This window comes from Acomys russatus, chromosome 19, assembly GCF_903995435.1.
Source record: "Acomys russatus chromosome 19, mAcoRus1.1, whole genome shotgun sequence".
Taxonomy (NCBI): Eukaryota; Metazoa; Chordata; class Mammalia; order Rodentia; family Muridae; genus Acomys; species Acomys russatus.
The window spans coordinates 36,438,908-36,452,370 of record NC_067155.1 but is presented as its reverse complement, the minus strand read 5'-3'; the positions used below and the strand labels follow the sequence as shown (position 1 = coordinate 36,452,370).

Below are 13,463 nucleotides of genomic sequence, written 5' to 3'. Positions count from 1 at the left end.
GTGGCTGGCTACCAAAGACCTTGGTAAGGGCACTGTCAGCTGAAAATGAGTTTGGCTATTGTTTAGTCCCCTTAAGTGGGAAGTCACAAACACACTGACCTGCTGTTCTGAGGTGACCCTTGTGTGGGTGACCGTTGCTCTTGGGCTCAAGGCAGGAAGGGGCTCCACACTGCAGGGTTCTGTCTCTTGTCCTCAGCTCTAGACCAGAGGCTCCTGTGACATAAGGGGAGCTTAAAGGCAGGCTGAAGAGGGTTCTTGTCACGGTCCCCATCATGACATTAACTGTGAGCTCTGCCTGGCTGCTTGGGGCCTACTCAAACCGTGAGGGTTGTCCTGGTCAGAGAGACAGGTAGAAGTGACACCAGTTTAGTAGATTAACTCAGTGCTGGCCCAGCCCCACCTCTGGGGACCCAGCTGATGTCATCAGAGTGAGCCTGGGGAGTAGGGCAGGGCTGAGCTGGGAGGATCTCCTTGCTTCTGATTCTGCTAGGCTAGCTGGGGGCCCTCTAGTTCTGACTTGCAGCATGCCCTCCCACCAGACCACAGACCCCTCTCCAGCCCGGGGCAGCCCAGCCCTGAGGGACATGGAGCCCAAGGACCAGCAGCTCATGGTGAGTACCTTTCCTCATGTCCTGTGCCACCTCTAGCCCCTCCAGCCTCTGCCCCTGGCAAGAAACCCTGAACCCTGGGCCCATAGATCAGGTCTCCTCAGCCCTTTAGGGACCAGCATCTGCTGGGTCTCACTTCCCTTTCCTGGGACCCAGTGATACTTCATACTTTCTCACCTTGAGTCTCTAGACCTCCTGTACCCCACTTTCTGAACCTCTGCCTTCAGCCCAGGGTCTGGACTACAGCCCCAGCCACGGGGCGGGCCTCATCCAGGCTACTTGGACCCTCAGCCCATTTGGTTTTGGGGTGAACTACACTCAGGACCCCAACTGGCCACCTATGACTGGTTAAGACTAGCCTCATGTCATCTATGGTATCAAAGAGGATAGATACCCTTAGACATGGGCTGGCAAAATTGAGGGGCATGCCAAGTTCCGGCTCCCTCTCCTGAAGGCTCGCTCACAGAGGGCTGGAAGCTGCAGGTGTATTTCCTTTCTGATCATATCTAAATCAGGGAGCTCTGTGACCTTGGGCAACCCGCTCCTCTGTGTTCCATGGGAGTGATGTCACCGCTGATTTCTCAGAGCCTCTCCAGGAGGCAGGAACAGCTCCATGCAGGTGGAGTCTAGGGGTGAATGGAGGTGAGGCGCTCACTGCCTCACTGAGCCCAGGCCAAAGTGGGAGTCTTGGTGCTAAGGGTCTTGGTGCTGCCTATGCCCTGTCCACAGGTGGCGCTTCGGATCCGCCCACTCAACAGTACAGAACTGGAAGAAGGAGCCACCGTCATTGCCCACAAAGTGGGGGACCAGGTGAGGCTAGAGGACACAAGGCAGGCATTCACTCACTCAACAGAGGCACCTGGTGGTCGGGCTCTGTCCTGGGGCAGAGCTGAGGTGACAGGTGCATGCCATACAATGTTTTCATTTGGGTTTTTAATCTAGATGTGTGTGTGTGAGTTTGTGTATGTGAGAATGCGTGAATGTAACTATGTGAATGTGTATGTGAATGCGTACATGTGTGTGTGAATATGTGAGTGTATGTGAGTGTGAGTTTGTGTATTTGAGAGAGTGCATGTGTGTGAAAAGTATAACTGTGAATGTGAGTGTGTGTGTGTGTGTGTGTGTGTGTGTGTGTGTGTGTGTGTGTGTCAGAATGCCCCTGTTGGTCACTAGGGAGGTTAGTGAGGTGCTCCATGACATGATGCTCAGGCACGGTGTTTACACTCAAGCCGACAACCCAAAAGATAGGTAAACCAAGATCCTTGCCAAGGGCTGCCCAATGGGGCTCAGAGCACCCATGGGAGGGCCCCACCAGTAAAGGTGCTGCTGGGGTAAACGAGCAGTGAGGCCATAGACAGCTAAACAATGCACACTGGGTCCCAGGGTTCAGCCGAGAAGGTGGGGAGACAGGGTGGTGCTTCCTCCTATGTGTGGACGTGGGACTCTGGGCAGTACTGAAGACCATGCACAGGGCTGGGGAGACGGCTCAGGAGTCAGGGCGCCCTTGTGGTGGCTCACAGCCACCTGCAAACTCCAGTACCAGGACACTGGACACGCTCTTCCAGCTTCTGTGGGACCAGGCATCATACGGGTCACCCACATACATGCAGGCAAACATACTCATAAAAATAAATCTTCCAAAGACAGCTCGTGCAGAAACATCAAGGCAAGGGGCTTGGGGGACAGTGCAGTGTTTGCTCTGCATGCATGAAGTCCTGAATTGTAACCCAGCTCCTGGGAACAGCTGGTGGCGAGTGCTTGTAATCCCAGCACTGGAGCAGTGGAGACAGGATCCTTGGGATCCCATAGTAAACCAATCTAGCCAAATTTGTGAGCTTAAGATGCAGCGAGGCAGTGAGAGACCTTTTTTCTTTTTCTTTCTTTCTTTCTTTTTTTATTTTATTTATTTATTTATTTATTTTGGTTTTGGTTTTCTGAGACAGGGTTTCTCTGTGTAGCCTTGGCTGTCCTGGACTCACTTTGTAGACTAGGCTGGCGTAGAACTCAAAGAGATCCCCCTGCCTCTGCCTCCCGAGTGTAGGGATTAAAGGCATGCACTACCACGCCCAGCTTTTAAAAAATAGGTTTTCTTCTTCTTCTTCTTCTTCTTCTTCTTCTTCTTCTTCTTCTTCTTCTTCTTCTTCTTCTTCTTCTTCTTCTTCTTCTTCTTCTTTCTTTTTAGTTTTTCGAGACAGAGTTTCTCTGTGTAGCCTTGGCTGTCCTGGACTCACTTTGTAGACCAGGCTGGCCTCTGCACCCCCACCCCACAAGTGCTGGGATTAAAAGCATGCGCCACCACTGCCCAGCTGAGAGACCTTTTTAAAAAAAATGAATACAGTAGAGGGACCAGGTGTGCCTGCACACACCTTTAATCTCAACACTCAGGAGGCAGAGGCAGGTGGATCTGAGTTTGAGGCCAGTCTGGTCTACAAAGTGAGTCCAGGACAGCCAGGGATACACAGAGAAACTTTGTCTCAAAAACCACCACCACCGACCCCCCAAAAGGTGGAGAACAGTTAAGAAGACAGCAGATGTCAGCCTCTGGCCCTGCTAAGCACGCACGCACGCACGCTAGCACATCCCAAGGTGAAATTAACACCACAGAAAATTCCAAGGTTTTTTTTTTGCTTTTGTTTTTTTCCTGAGACGGTATCCCCCATGTAGCTGTGGTTAACCTTCAGTTTCTCCTGCCTCGGCTTCTGAGTACTGGGATGACAGAGGTACACTAACCACCTGGTTCAAATTTTTACCTTTTTAAAATTTTCAAAAATTAAAATATAATTATATCACTTCCTTCCCATTTCTTCTCTCTAATTCTTGCCGTGCCCCCACCCCAGCCCCAAATCCCAAAGCAAGCAATTGAGCATTTGGTCCTTTTCCTAGCTCTGCAGCCAGCATATATCTCCAGCTCCACAGTGTTTCTCCCCATAGAAGAGACCCCACACCTGCCAGCTACCACCCTACCTTTGACTCTGGTTTCTGGGCATTCCATGTCAAGGTAGTCACATGTGAGTAGCCTCCTATTTGTGGCTCAATTAAAAATGTTTTTATATATTTTTTAAAAGATTTCTTTATTCACTATGCATCTATACAATATTCTGCTTGCATGTACACCTGCAGGCCAGAAGAGGACACCAGATCTCATTATAGATGGTTGTGAGCTACCATGTCCTTGCTGGGAGTTGAACTCAGGACCTCTGGAAGAGCAGACAGTGCTCTTAACCGCTGAGGCATATGCCTGCCTGTCTTGCCTCTCAGAGTGTTTATAGGCGTGTGCCACCTTGTCCTGCTTAAATAAATCTTTTGGGGGGTGGTGTTTCAAGACAAGGTTTCTCTGTGTAGCCTTGTCTATCCATGACTAGCTTTGTGGACCAGGCTGGCCTTGAACTCAGAGAGATCCACCTGTCTCTGCCTCCCAAGTGCTGGGACTAAAGGCATGTGCTACCACACTAGGCTGTGGCTCAATGTCTTTGAGTTTTGTCTATGCTGTGATAAATTCAGTTCTCTTCCGCTCCTGCTTGCATCTGACTATGTCCATCAGGCTTGCATCAAATTCATAGAGGTCCACTTGTCTCTGGTTCCTGCATGTTGGGATTAGTTAAAGGTGTGTACCACCAAACCCAGTTACTATTATTTTTATTTTGAAATAAATTCAAGTCAATAGAGAGGTTGCAGGAATGCCAGGAACCAGTGCTCCCCTAACCTCATGCATCTGCCTCACTCCGCCTCTCCTCTCCGCTGGGCTCTGACTCCATTTCTCTGGAGCATTTGCAGTTAGTTGGGGGCAGAAGGCCCCTCCCTACCCAAACATCCCATCGTATGCCTCTTAAAAACAACACAGTCTCATTTGGGTGTAGTGGCTTATGCCTGTAATTCTGTCACTGGCTGGTCATGGCAGGAGGATATTGAATTCAAGGCCAGCCTGGGCTGCATAGCTAGACCCTTTCTCAAGCAAAAGACACAAGGCTATGGAGACGGCTCAGAGGGACTCGGTTAGAACACCCAGCACCGGGAGGGAACCAACTCCCAAAAGTCCCAGATGACTTTAGCTGTGTCAGGTTGACATGAAACTAGCCAGGACAGGGTCCATGATGGAGTCATGGCAACTGGAGCTGGAAGCTGAGGGCTCATAGCTTGAACTGCAGACAGGAAACAGAAAGCTCATTGGCAATGGAGCTTTGAAACGTCAAAACCAGCCCCAGTGGCAGACTTTCTCCAGCAAGGCCACATCTCCTATTTTTTCCCAAACATCAACACCAGTTAGTGACCATGTATTCAAATATCTGAGCCTATGCAGGACATTTCACTCAAACTACCGTCCATGGGTCCTGGGGTCAGAGCTCAGGCCATCACACTTGCATGGCAAACACCTTTACCTGCTGAGCCATCTCAATGGCCCCAGCTACTGATTAGTTGTTAACTTTGTATCCTGCCACTTTGCTGAAAATGTCTATCCACCCTAACATTCTTCTCCTGGGGTGGTTATGGTCTCTTTTATATAGAATCACATCATCTGAAAATAAGGAAAGTATTCATTACAGCAACAAGATAGCTCTGTGGGAAAAGGTGCTTATGTACAAGCCTGACAATCTGAGTTCGAATCCCCAGCTCCCACAAGGTCTCAGAAGAGAACCAACTCCCAAAAGTTGTCCCCACCATGGCATGCACCCTCCTCCCTAGCACAAATGTACACACTAAGGAAATACATAAAATAAAAAAATTAAATTATACTTATTTTTGATTCAAGACCAAACTGTAGCGGGTACTTTTTGAGCACCCAGAAGTCTATGTGTTTGTTTTCTCTTTCTTTCTTTCTTTCTTTCTTTCTTTCTTTCTTTCTTTCTTTCTTTCTTTCTTTCTTTCTTTCTTTCGTTTTTTTCGAGACAGGGTTTTTCCTGTGTAGTCCTAACTGTCCTGGACTTGCTTTGCAGACCAGGCTGCCTCTGCCTCCCAAGTGCTGGGATTAAAGGCGTGTGCCACCCCTGCCCAGCCTGTGTATGTTTTCTTATCAGCCCTTATGTCCCTTTAGTGAGCAGACTCTGTGGTCACTGTCACTTTACAGATTTGAAGACTGGGTGAGGCCTGAGAGACACTGTTCTAAGCCGCCACCTGAGTGAGCAGTAGAGCCAGGGTGGGATTAGAAACCAGGCTTTGGGGTTCTAGAGCCCACATCTATGAATCAAAGCCCCACAGCCCCTCCCCAGGCCCTGTTGTTCAGAGGTCACTGGCTGGAGACTCATCTACGTCCTCTGCAGCTTTGGCCTGGGGGCCCACAGTAGGTGGGCTGTCCCATGACACGGTGTATTCCCAGGAGGAGAGAAAGCAAGGAGAATCAGCTGATGTCATGGAGCAAGTGCTGGCCAGAAGCCAGGAGAAACCCTGGCCGAGCCTGGCCTCCCAGGACTGTGTCTTCCAAAGCTAAGAACACGGGAGGGGCAGGTAGTGGCCTCCTGATGAGACCCTCAGCCCCACCCAGCTGTGCCTCCATCTCCTCAGCTCCTCTCTGGTGTTCAGCCCCATGTCTCCACCAGCCAGGCTGCATTGGCCTCTACCCATTTCCCTGCCCCACCCCACCCCCACTTCACCCCTTTGTCCCTGGGGCAGTCTCCTTTAATCCCTTTGCCCCCAAGGATCTTAACAGGCTTGTTTGATAATGGTGTATATGGGGACCGAGGGGCCCTGGGGACTGCCAGGCTCTCACAGAAATGTAGCTTGTAGATAGAGGCTTTTGGATAGTCCCTTTACCTTCCTGGGCCTGTGAGGTGAATACAGCAGTGGAGAGGCCAGCTCAGCGCTCTACAGTTTGCACCGCCTCCTGCATTCTCTGTTGGCATTAGGCCCTAAGACAGTCTGTCACTGTGGAGCCAGAGAGGGTGGGTGGTGGTTTGGTGAGTTGGGTGGGGTTGTCTGGGGCCATTTATGTGACTACGGGGGCTACTAGCTGAGCAGGGTTGTGTGGTCATGCCTTGGGCAAGTGACAGCAGGAGACACTGTCCCCCAGGGAGTGAACGAGACAGGGTAAGGAGCTCACTGTGCAAGCATACGGACCCTGAGTTCGGATCCCCAGAACCCACACAAAAGACAGATGCAGCCCTGTAAGCCTAGAGAACAGAGACGGGGGTACCAGGAGCTCACTGGCCAGCTAGTCTAGCGGAAATGGTGGGCTCCTGGCTCAATGAGAGACCTTGTCTCAAAACATGAAGTGGAGAAGCAACCGAGAAAGACATTCTGAGGCCAGCAGTGATGGTGCATGTCTTTAATCCCAGCACTCCGGAGGCAGAGGCAGGTGGCTCTCTCTCTGAGTTTGAGGCCAGCCTGGTGTACAGAGAAAGTTCTAGGTCAGCCAGGGCTACAGAGTGAAACCCTGTCTCCAAGAAAACCAAAAAGACATTCTGACCTTAACCTCTGCATGTGCACACACAAAGAGAGGGCGGGGAATAGGGAAGAAGGGAGGGAGAGAGGGAGGGAAGGGAGAAAAGGGAAGAGAGGGAGGGAGGGAGGGAGGGAAAAAGAGCATAGAAACTTCCAGCCATTTCTGGCCCTGGCTCTTGCTTCTGGCTGTGGCCACAGCTCTGCGATGCTTGCCAGGGTTTCGCTGGCTCTCCCCTGACCCCTCTATCTGTGTCCAGGTGGTTGTGCTCATGGACCCAGGCGAAGACCCAGAGGACACTCTGCGTGCACACCGGTCCCGGGAGTGCACCTTTATATTTGACACCGTGTTTGACCAGTATGCCTCCCAGGTGTGTACCACCCCCCTGCCTCTAACTCCAGGAACATCCTGGGCCCTGGTGCCAGGCTGTCTCATCTCTGTCCTCCTCAGGCTCTCCCTGAGGTGCAAAAGGTTGTAAGGGAGAAAACCCATCCTAGGGATCAATTGTATGTGATCCTCCTGTGGACACAGGGTCACCAGGTCCTGCTGCCTGCTCTGGGGGCTTCTGTTGAGTTTGTTCATTGCACATGATAAAGACGCACCACTGTAGAGCAAGGAGAAACTGAGCATGCGTGTCCTGCTCATTATAACATGTGGCCAGCAAGCCTTCTGCAAAGGGACATCTAGACTGAGAACTGTCACAATGATAGGCAGGGCCTGCCAAGAGGAGCCTACAGCATGCTCATCTCACAGAGCAGAGCCTCCAGGAGGTCACACAGCAAGGCTTGGGGTTTGGACCAGGCATTGATCTCTTCTGTCTCACATCACACCCATCTCACCTAAGCACACAGAGGGGAGCCAGGGCATAGCAATGAAGGTAGGATTTGACGTTAGGACATCAGAAATGGTCTGTTACAGCACCAGAGTGGCAGCACCCTGGGGGTAGATTTTGGATCCAAGTAAAACAGCACAAGGTAGGATGCCATGCATTCCTGTCCTACTGTCCTACGGTGAGAGGGAAGGCCGGCTGCCCTGTATTCAACACCAGATTTCTCACTTCTTTGTGTTTTAAAGATTTCAAGAAACTTCTATCTATCTATCTATCTATCTATCTATCTATCTATTTTCTTTTTTCTTTCTTGCTTTATTTATTTATTTTGAGACAGGGTTTCTTTGTGTAGCCCTGGCTGTCCTGGACTCACTTTGTAGACCAGGCTGGCCTCTAACTCACAGAGATCCACCTGCCTCTGCCTCCTGAGTGCTGGGATTATAGGCATGAGCCACCATGCTGGCTTTCTTTCCTTTCTTTTTTTTTGGGGGGGGGGAAGGAGGTGGGAGGTTAAGACAAAGTTTCTCTGTGTAGTCCTGGCTCTCCTGGACTTTGTAAACCAAGCTGGTCTTGAACTTACAATGATCCAACTGCCTCTGTCCCCCAAGTGCTGGAATTAAAGGCATGCACCACCACCCCATAATTTTTCCAAGTGTTTTTTTTTCTTTTTTTATACAGGGTTTCTCTGTGTAGCCCTACTGACTGTACAGGCACTCACTCTGTAGATCAGGCTGGCCTAGAACTCTGAGATCCACTTGTCTTTTTTTTTTCAAGATTAAAGAGAAATTAAGTGTATGAGCATTTGCCTGCATATGTGCGTATGTAATATGTGCATGCCTGGTACCCACAGATGTTAGAAGATACTGTCAGGTCCCCTGGAACTGGAGTCACACTCAGTTGGGAGCCACCATATGGGTTCTGGGTTCTGAACTCAGGTCCTCTGTGAGAGCAGCCAGTGCTCTTAACCACTGAACCACGTCCTTAGCTCCTCCTCCTCTTCTTCTTCTTGTTCTTCCTCCTCCTCCTCCTCTTTCTCCTCTTCCTCCTTTTCTTCCTCTTCCTCCTCCTCCTCTTCCTCCTCTTCTTCCTCTTCCTCCTCCTTCAACAGGATCTCATTATGTAACACAGGATAGCTTTGAATTCACTATGTAGACCAGGCTGACACAAACTCATTTTGTAGCCAAGAATGGTTTTATGCTCCCAATCCCTCTGCCTTAGCATCCCACATGCTAATTACAGGTATGCCATTACAGGTGTGCCCTTACAGGTGTGCACTGCCCTGCCCAGAAGTCCTGCTTCTGAGAAGCCTGTCTCAGGGATGTGAATTTCTCGTAGCTACTGGCTTGCTGATGGACATGCCACTCTAGCACCAAGTGGCCGCACTGCCACTGTCCATGGCTCTGTGACACTGTCCATCTGGCCCCTTTGACAATACCAGTGTTACCCTCAGTTAAAAGGACTCAGCCATCATTGTAAAGCAGAATGGCTTCCCAGCTACTTTCTGAGCAGAGGTCATGATGGCATTCCACAGAAGGACCTGGTCACTGACAGTCATCAGCAAGCTACTTCATGCTAAGTGCTACACTCAAGGTCCCCATGTCCCTTGCAAGCCTCCCAGCAACCTTACAAAATACTCAGAAATATTTTCTCCTCCTAGCTGCATGTGGAGACACACACCTGTAAGCCCAGCCATCAGGAGGTGGAGGCAGGAAGATAAGGAGTTCAAGGTCATCCTCAGTGACATAGCAAGTTGTGGCTAGCCTGGACCACATGGGACTGTTTTACACACACACACACACACACACACACACACACACACACACACACACACACACACACACTTCCCTTGTTCTACATGTGAGGCATTTGGACTGTCTACAGTCACGCCACACAGAGAAGAGCCCAAATTCAGATCTAGCCTGTGCCTGTCCAAAACCACAGAGAGGGGGATTGGATCTGATGGCTTCCAGCCCAACTTGGAGAAGCCATGAGCTTCCAGGACTGTGCCAGAGTGGACAACCAGGAGGTGCAGCAGAAAGGGCTGCTGGTGGTCAAACCGCATGGATGTCTCTCCTTGGACTCTCCCGTGGGCGGCAGGGAGCTCACTACATGCCTACCCCTTTGCTGCCTTTGGTTCACGTGGTTCCACTTCCTGCCCAGCATGGGGTCCTGATGATATTGTGAGGTCCTCAGGCCAGTCCTCAATCTCTTAGTTCTTGCAAAAGCCTCAGGAATGTCTAGTTCTTAGCATGTGGCAAGCCTTCTGGGGGAGGAGCTGCAAATTCTTGTTTGTTTGTCTGTTTGTTTATTAAGAGATGTACTTTCACTCTATAGTCCTGGTTGTTCTAGAATTCACTATGTAGACTGGGCTGGCCTCGAACTTACAGAGATACCATTGCCTCCGTGTCCTGATTGCTGGTCCCTGTATTTTTTGTTGTTGTTGTTCTTGTTTTTCGAGACAGGGTTTCTCTGCGTAGCCCTGGCTGTCCTGGAACCCGCTTTGTAGACCAGGCTGGCCTCGAACTCACAGAGATCTGCCTGCCTCTGCCTCCCAAGTGCTGGGATTAAAGGCATACGCCACCACACCTGCCTAATCCCTGTCTTTTGTAAGTAATAGGTTCTCTGAGTCAGGCTGGACTGTCCACTGACCATCTGTCCTCCTGTCTATCTGCAGGAAACTGTTTACCATGCCACCATCCAGCATTTAGTGGAGGGTGTCATCTCTGGATACAACGCGACAGTTTTTGCCTATGGCCCCTCAGGTACTGAGTGGGGCATTGTCTCCAGGAGGGTATGGGCAAGGTGCCAGCAGAGGTCTCCTGACCCCTTTTTAGAGATGAGGTCTCAGGTAGCCCAGGCTGGCCCTAAGCTCACTATGTAGTAAAAGATGATCTTGAATTCCCAATCCTCCTGCCTCCATCTCCCAAGTGCTGGGATTATAAGTGTGTGTCATCATGCCCGGTTTATGCCATGGTATGTGCTAGGTGAACACTCTACCAACTCATTGACAACCCCAACACACACACACACACACACACACACACACAGTGGTAGTACTGGGGAACCGAACTTAGGGCCTCATGTATTCTAGGCTAGTACTTTAGTACTGAGTTACATCCTGAGCCTCCTTATAGGGACCTATTCCCTGCGTTTTTGTCACCCACAGCTCTGAAAGGCGAGAATGAACCCTCCTCACAGATAATAGTCCAGGAAATAAGATAGCTGCCCCAGACCACATAGTCACGAGGGAGACTCTGAGATGATGCTAGCATCCACCCCCTGCCTGTGTCTTTCTGCTCAGGAGGACCACAGATTTTTTTCTCTCTCTCTGAGATTATGAGTAAGGCTCAATCAATGTTTACAAACGTGTGGCACAGGCTTGTCATCCTAGTTCTTTGAGAAACGAAGGCAGGAAGCTTACAAGTTCCAGCCTGGGCTATGGAATGAGACCTTGTCCCAAAATAAATAAGAAAAGGAAAGCGGGGGGGGGGGGGGAAAAAAAGGCGGGGGGGCAGGGGCAGTGGGGATGAGGGATGGGATATAGCCAGGAAGTAAGCGCTTGCCTGGCCCCAGGTCTACATAGTGAGGCTGGTTCTTGTCTCCCGGAGATGGGGGGGAGGACTGCAGCCCTGCCTGTGTAGGTGGGGACACAGCTGCTGCTTTCATTCACCTGTCAGTGATGTGGCAGGTTTAAGGAGGACAAGCCTATGCTCTCCTCCTTGGGGGCAGACGGGGTGGACCAGTGAGGTTCCCCTTAAGGAGAGTTCCCCCAGAAACTATGCAGTGTGTCAGGCCTCTCTGTGAGCCCTGCCCTCCCTCTCACAGGTGCTGGAAAGACCCACACCATGCTGGGCATGGATGCGGAGCCTGGCATCTACCTGCAGACCCTCACTGACCTCTTCCAGGCCATCGAGGAGACACAGGACAACATGGAGTATAGCGTATCTATGTCTTACCTGGAGGTGAGCCAGCTCTTCTGCCTCAGTTGGACCAGCTGCAGAATGGGTACAACGCCAACTGCATGTGCAGAAACTCATTCTCAGGGTGTGAGCTCTCCCGAAGCTCAGGCTTCCAATTGTTTTGTTTTTAAATTTTATTAGTCTTTATTTTGTGTGCATTGGTTTTTTGCCTACGTGTATGCTATGTGAAACCATAAGATCTTGGAGTTACAGACAGCTGTGAGCTGCCATGTGGGTGCTGAGATTTGAACCCAGGTCCTCTGGAAGAACTGTCAATGCCTCCAACCACTGGACCATCTCTTCAGGCCATAATTGGTTCTTTCAAAAATATCAAGCCTGGTGTGGTGGCGTACACCTTTAATCCCAGCACTTGGGAGGCAGAGGCAGGCGGATCCCTGTGAGTTCGAGGCCAGCCTGGTCTATAGAGCAAGTCCAGGACAGCTAATGCTACACAGAGAGACCTTGTCTTGAAAAACAAAAACAAAAAAATAAAAAATAAAAAAATCTTAGGGGGAATGAAGATATATCTCAGCAGTTAGCAGCAACAGTTGCTTTTCCAGAGCACCTGGGTTCAATTTCCAACACCTGCATGGCGGCTAACAACCATCTGTAACTCCAGTCTGAGAGAACCCGGTGTTCTCTTCTGACCTTTGAGAGCACTACATGCAAGTGACACACACACATAAGTGCAGCAAAACAACCATATTAATAAAATAATTAAAATATTATTTAAGCAGCCAGGCAGTGGTGGCACATGCCTTTAATCCCAGCACTCAAGAGGCAGAGGCAGGCAGATCTCTGAGTTCAAGGCCAGCCTAGTCTATAGAGTGAATTCCTGTACAGCCAAGGCTACAAAGAGAAACCATGTCTCAAAAACTAAAATAATGATGATAATAATAATAATAATAATAATAACAACAACAACAATACAAGAAAAAGTTTATTTTATGTGTATGCATGTTTTGTCCTGCGTGTGTGTCTGTGTACCACATGCATGCCTGGTAGCCATAGAGGTCAGAAGAGGGTGTTGGATCCTCTGGAACTGGAGTTACAGGTGGTCATAACCCACTATGTGGGTGCAGGGAATTGAACTCCTGTTCTGTGCAAGAGCAGCCAGTGCTCTTAACCTCTGAGCCATCTCTCCAGCCCCTTCTCTTTATGATTCTTTGCTACTTTGTCTCAATCTTTGCTCCAGATTTATAATGAAGTCATCCGTGACCTCCTGAATCCATCCTCTGGGTTTCTAGAGCTGAGAGAAGATTCTAGAGGCAGCATCCAGATCGCAGGCATCACGGAAGTATCCACCTCCAATGCTCAAGAGGTGAGGGTCACAGGCCAACCCACCAAGTCCTCCTTGGTCAAGTTCCCTGAGCAGAGACCAGCAGGCAGGTCCAAGCTGAGCTGTTTCCCAGCGTCTGGACTTGGTCTGAGATCTCAGGTCTCTGCAATCTGCTAGGCCCCCTTGCCAGTGCTCTGGGCAGACATTACCTATCGATCCTAAATGCTGCCCTCAGCCTCCAGGTGCAGACTCAGGCCCTCCTCAGCACAGTACAGGTGAGTCCAGCCCACCTGAGCCGCCTTGTCTCTATATTCACTAGCTGACCTGATGATTAATTAGGCAGCAAGCTTGCCTGCATCATCTCCTTTCCTCTCCCTCCCCTCCCCTCCCCTCCCCATGTCTTTCTCTTTCTTTTTTT

At 50.1% G+C, this 13,463-nt stretch overlaps 1 protein-coding gene across 1 annotated transcript in view; it reads left to right on the top strand.

Annotated features, from left to right (window-relative positions):
• Positions 1-361: 361 nt before the first annotated feature.
• Positions 362-13,463, top strand: part of LOC127202522 (kinesin-like protein KIF19) — a 47,375-nt gene continuing 34,273 nt past the window's right edge. The window contains exons 1-6 of the mRNA XM_051161160.1: positions 362-611; positions 1,338-1,418; positions 7,238-7,348; positions 10,482-10,569; positions 11,633-11,769; positions 12,962-13,087. Coding sequence (XP_051017117.1) covers positions 525-611; positions 1,338-1,418; positions 7,238-7,348; positions 10,482-10,569; positions 11,633-11,769; positions 12,962-13,087 — 630 coding nt within the window. The 5' untranslated portion in view covers positions 362-524. The remainder of the gene's footprint in view (positions 612-1,337; positions 1,419-7,237; positions 7,349-10,481; positions 10,570-11,632; positions 11,770-12,961; positions 13,088-13,463) is intronic.